At 43.9% G+C, this 5,733-nt stretch overlaps 1 protein-coding gene across 1 annotated transcript; it reads right to left on the bottom strand.

Moving 5' to 3' along the window:
- Nucleotides 1-603: 603 nt before the first annotated feature.
- PCDHB3 (protocadherin beta 3) lies at nt 604-3,963 on the bottom strand. The gene has a single exon (XM_002744257.7). The coding sequence runs from the start codon at nt 3,781-3,783 to the stop codon at nt 1,393-1,395; it is 2,391 nt and encodes a 796-aa protein (XP_002744303.2). The 5' UTR covers nt 3,784-3,963; the 3' UTR covers nt 604-1,392.
- Nucleotides 3,964-5,733: the final 1,770 nt, after the last annotated feature.

The following is a 5,733-nucleotide window of genomic DNA, read 5'->3' as shown; positions in this document are numbered from 1 at the left end:
GAATGCTGATATGGATGGACAGTTTCTATCCCAGAAAGATCACATATAATCCTAAATCATGAAAAAAGAAAGTATCTTTCTCCTATATCACCATACAAATGGTAAGTAAATATTAATAATAAAGAAGGATTGGATAGGACACTATTACCATGAAGTATTTAGATCTCATATATGCATGGATTTTCTTGAAAATAAAAATTGAGGCCAGGCGCCATGGCTCACGCCTGTAATCCCAGCACTTTGGGAGGCCGAGGTGAGCAGATCACAAAGTCAAGAGATGGAGACCATCCTGGCCAACATGGTGAAACCCTGTCTCTACTAAAAATACAAAAATTAGCTCGGTGTGGTGGTGTGTTCCTGTAGTCCCAGCTACTAGGCAGGCTGAGGCAGGAGAATTGGTTGAATCCAGGAGACAGAGATTGCAGTGAGCTGAGATAGTGCCACTGCACTTCAGCTTGGCAACAGAGCGAAACTCTATCTCAAAAAAAAAAAAAAATGGCCCTCAGATTGGTAACACATCTCAGAATTTATGAAACAAATAATTGTCATCCTACCAGACATCTTAATAAACAATGTTTTTGTGCTGAATGGAAAAAAAGTCAGTTTTTAAAATGGCATAGGTTTAATTTTTTCCTCAGTCATCATGAACAGACTTTAGATAAACCAAACAGTAATTATTCATACTGGTCTATATTTGTGTCCATATTTTGGCCAATATAAGCACATAAAATATTGAAATATTAATTGCAAATGTAAACACAGAAAACGAACTAAATTACTTTCATTTGAGTACTATGTTCCTAAAAAGATAATATATTACTATATCTTAAAACACATTCTCGTCTATTCTCAAAACTTCGTTAACCATAGACATAACTGCTTTGGACATATTATATACAACACATTATACTAATATATTCACAAGTGAAATTATAAAATTGGTGGTTTGGAACTCTCTCTACATTATTTTATAATATAAAATTTGAAATGAGTTACTTTAAAAAGCTATTTGAAATCACCATTAAAAGAAAATGAATTTCTTTTTGCTCCCCATTAGAAAAAAAAGAAGGAGGAGTTAAGACTGCATGGCAAGCTAGGGCGGAAGGAGAGAACATGCGTGGATTAACTACAGAAAAAGCAGAATCAATATATAAACAAAATGTTCTATCGACTAAGGATTCTTGATTGAAATACAAAACATTCAGAGCCAAACAACAACTTTTTCAGTCCTTCTGTTAATGAAACCTAAGCCATTCCTGGATTTGGAATTTTGCTCTGCTCCTGCTACTCGCCTTGAACCAGACCAAAAGAGACCTCAACAATGGGCAAAACAGTAAAAAAGAACTTTCCACGGAAAAACTGAGATGAGGCTCAATAGAACCTTATTAACACTTAACTGAATTCAAAGCTGTTCCTGAAACTGGGGTTTGCCTCGCTAACCCTCTCTGCACCCTGAGCAAGGAAGTTGGGGATAATCGGCTTCAGGAACTTGAACTCATTTGTCCCAGAACCTCCCGACAGACACACCTCGTACTGGTAGCTCTGGGACAGGGTCCCGGTGCCGCTCACGTCCACCAGATGCCCTGGAAACGGGCCCTCGGGCACCGAGCAGCCACCCACCGAGGCCGCCCTGCTCCTCCTGCACAGCCGCACCGCCACGAACAGGAGCACCGAGAACAGGAAGAGCGACGACACCGAGGCCAACGCCACCACTAGGTAGACGGTGAGCGAGTCGGCCTGGGCCTGGGCCGGGGCCGCCTCCGGGAGCGGCAGGTAGGGCTGGGAGAAGCCGTCCACCAGGAGCACGTGCAGCGTGGCGGTGGCCGAGCGCGGAGGCTCGCCATTGTCCTTGACCAGCACCAGCAGCCTGTGCTTGGCCGCGTCGCGCTCGCTCAGCAGCCTGGCGGTGCGCATCTCGCCATTGTGCGCCCACACGCCGAACAGCCCGGGCTCCGTGGCCTTGAGCAGCTGGAACGACAGCCAGGCGTTCTGGCCCGAGTCGCCGTCCACCGCCACCACCTTGGTCACCAGGTAGCCCGGCTCGGCCGCCCGGGGCACCAGCTCGGTGCAGGGCGCGGAGCCGTTCTGCAGCGGGTACAGCACGAAGGGCGAGTTGTCGTTGGCGTCCAGCACCAGCACGCGCACCAGCGCCTCGCTGCTCAGCGCCGGGGAGCCGCGGTCTGTGGCGCCCACGCGGAACTCGAACGCCTGCAGGGCCTCGTAGTCCAGCGACCGGAGGGCGAACAGGTGTCCGTTGTCCGCGTTGATGGAGACCAGGGAGGCGAGGGCCAGGTGCGGGTCCTGGGGCGGCAGCAGCGAGTAGGTGACCTGTGCGTTGGTGCCTGAGTCTCTGTCTGTGGCGCTGACGCTGCCTATGTGCAGGGCGGGGCTGTTGTTCTCGCGGACGAACAGGGTGTAGGAGGTTTGTGTGAAGGCAGGGGCGTTGTCATTGACGTCGGAGACCAGCACGGTTATGTTGTACTCGGTTTTCAGCCTGGGTGTTCCCAAGTCTGTGACGGTGATGGTGACGTTGTACTCGGATCTGGTCTCTCTGTCCAACGCTCCTTCTGACACTAGGGTGTAAAAGTTCTCTACAGATGGTTTCAGGACGAAGGGGAGATTGTTCTCAATGGAACACCTCACTCTTCCGTTGTCTCCAGAGTCTAGGTCAGAAACACTGAAAACAGCCAGTACAGTCTCTGCCGAGTTCTCGGGGACAGGGCTGTTTACTGACGACAAGGTCAGTTCTGGTGGGTTGTCATTGACATCAACCACCTGGACTACAACTGTAGACTTTCCAGATAGGCCTCCGCCATCCTTCGCCTCAATGTCGACTTCATAACTATTAATCGCTTCAAAATTCAAATATTTGACTAGTTGCATATCACCAGTAATTGGATTTAGTTGAAAAGTTTTGCGAATTTCTTCAGAAGCATGAAAAAATGCGTACGATATTGTCCCAAAACTTCCCGTATCTAAGTCAGAAGCCGAGACAGTGACAATGACAGAGTTAACGGGGGTATTCTCTAGAACTGTAACCTCATAGAGAGGCAGTGCAAATTCTGGTGCATTGTCGTTTATGTCTAAGACCTGGATGTTGATCTGGGCTGTCCCAGACCGAGGCGGAGCGCCGCCGTCCAGCGCAGTGAGCGTTAAGCTGAGTTCCGGCTGCTCCTCCCGATCCAGCGCTTTGTCCAGTACTAGTTCTGGGTACTTCCTTCCGTCCCTACGACTGCGAGTGAGTACGTGGAAGTGAGAATTCGGAAAGATAGTGTAGTTTTGGAGGCTGTTTCTTCCCACATCCAAGTCCTCAGCATTTCCCAAAGGAATTACTGTTCCTGGTAGAGTGCTTTCTAGGATTTTCAGATGCATTTCATTTTCAAAGAATACCGGAGAATGGTCATTTATATCTATGATGTGGAGCTCGTTTGTAACAAACTGCAAAGGGTTTTGCAGTAATATCTGAAAATGCAGTATGCATGGTTCTGTGGGGCCGCATATCTCCTCCCTGTCCAATTTCTCATTCAGTAGCAAATCACCTGTCTGATGACTGAGCTGAAAATGCTGTTTGTTGCCTTTGGATACAACTTGGGCCCCCCTCGCTGCCAGTTCCTCTACCCTGAGCTCCAGATCCTTTGCTAGGTTGGCTATTAAAAAGCCCTTCTCTTTTTCCTCAGCCACCGAATAGCGTCTTGACGCGGACCCAGCCAGAGACCCACCCAGAAGAACAAAGAGAAGCAGGACTTGCCTTTGTCTAAGAAATCGCTCTCCTCCGGCCTCCATTGCACTTTCTTTCTGTCACGTTCTTCCAGGGAATGTCACCAAGATGAACCTCAGACAGCGCTGGAAAACAGTATTTTGCCCCACAACCTTTGCAGACGACCTAGCGAAGAAGCCTTTCCAGAGGCTCACATTTGCTTGCTCAAAAATCTGCCTGGGCTCATAACCCCTGGTTTACCACGCAGGATACGTGCGTCACCGAGAATCACAATGCCTGTGGTTTAATTCGCCTTCTTAGTCAACAGCGCCACCATGCGTTCGCTTGCAGATTCAAAATCTTGGAGAAGGTGTTTCTGTTTTACTGTTTATTCTTATCAATCCTAGTTGATGCTACTGGAGGAGTATCTCGTGTTATGTGAATTAAATAAATGCTGTCTAGGGAAATAAAATGCGCTCTTATCTAAAAGCAGTGATTGGTCTTCGTAGAGTCCTCATTTACATGATTTTTCAGAAGTGTACACATACTAGACTACCCCTCCTCTTCTGTAATAATTACACACAAACTTAAAAAGATTTTGCTCTAAATGATAGTAAGCTTCACTATCCTATTTATGTTTGTCTTTTTTCCCTAAACTTTGTGAAATGAGCAGGAACTGCATACACCAGAAAAATACAAAGAAAAGACACCTCCTGCAAGGTAGTAAAAAAGAAAATATATCATGTCAGGGGTAGATCCAGAGGGCTACGAATGCCTAATTTCTTCCACATCATCACACTCAAGGAATACTTAGAGTGTTTTATCTTCTTATTTCAGAGCAAATTTACAATTATTCATCTGTATTAACTTATTCTCACAAATAATTGTTGAGTTTGTAGAAGTTAGGCAAGTAGCAGTAACAAGACAGACAATGTCTGTATTTCTTATAACAATTTTCCATCTAGTAGGTGTACGGTCTTTAAACAGATGTTTAAACATTGTGAAAAGTGCTACATAGAAAAGGTACTGATTTCACTGAACTTATGCAATACAGGAACCTAACTTCATGGAGAGGGATTAAGATAGTTTCTCCCAACATGTACCATTTAATCTGAAACATGATACAGGAAAAGTGTGCCAGGCTAAATCTGTAGAATGTGTGAGGGTCCTGAAAGAGTAAAGCATAGTTATTAGAGATAATGAAGGAAGGACAGTAAATACAAAACTTAATGTCCTAAGAGTAAGTGGAAAGGGAAGGCTGAAAAGTAGGCCAGGGCCAAATAATGGGTGCTTGGATTTTATTCTAAGAACAAAAGGGAGCCATTGCAAGGTTGTAGGTAGAGAAATAAACAGTGCAAATATGTGTTCAATGTAGCCTCTTTTGTACTTTACGCAATTATCAAGAATGCTGAATGTTTGCTTTAACACTAGTGATACTAAAAATAACAGCAACTTCACTTTTATGTCTTTATATTGAGTATAACTGCAAGCTATTCAAATACCTGCTATCATTTGGGGTAGAAGAAGAGAAATTGTGTGATATATCCAAAATCCTAAAGGTAATGAGTTTGTTGATCAGAGACTTTTGATACCAACATATGCTCTACACAACTGCTAATCTCAAAACGAGAACTTCAAAATTAATACTATAATTTTGATAGGATAACTCATTCAAATGTATATAAAAATAATATAAAAATGTAAGACAGACTGAGTAACATTAAGAATTAAAATTTGTTTTAATATGTGGATCAGAAAGTAAACTGCAAGAAATGAAAACAGTTCAGTGAGTCATTTAGGGAACTATGGAAGGAAATTAAAGTAATAAAATAAAAAACTACAATGTCTCCATCTGTATTCCTTAAGTCAGTGGACAGGAGAGGAGGCTCAATTTAAGCAGGAAGAGAAAAAGGAAAAATATGTTGAAGGAAAGCGACATTAGAATGATAACTCCATGTTTGAATAATGGTGACCAATTCAATTAATAATAAAACTATAATTCATTGTACACCTAGGAGTATTTGATTCCATCAAAA

The sequence above is a fragment of the Callithrix jacchus genome, chromosome 2 (assembly GCF_049354715.1).
Source record: "Callithrix jacchus isolate 240 chromosome 2, calJac240_pri, whole genome shotgun sequence".
Classification (NCBI taxonomy): domain Eukaryota; kingdom Metazoa; phylum Chordata; class Mammalia; order Primates; family Cebidae; genus Callithrix; species Callithrix jacchus.
Note: the sequence above shows the minus strand (reverse complement) of the source record. Positions and strands in the feature narration are given on the sequence as shown.

Excerpts from the sequence above, each read along its gene's own strand:
- PCDHB3 (XM_002744257.7), bottom strand. The coding sequence starts at position 3,783 with ATGGAGGCCGGAGGAGAGCGATTTCTTAGACAAAGGCAAGTCCTGCTT.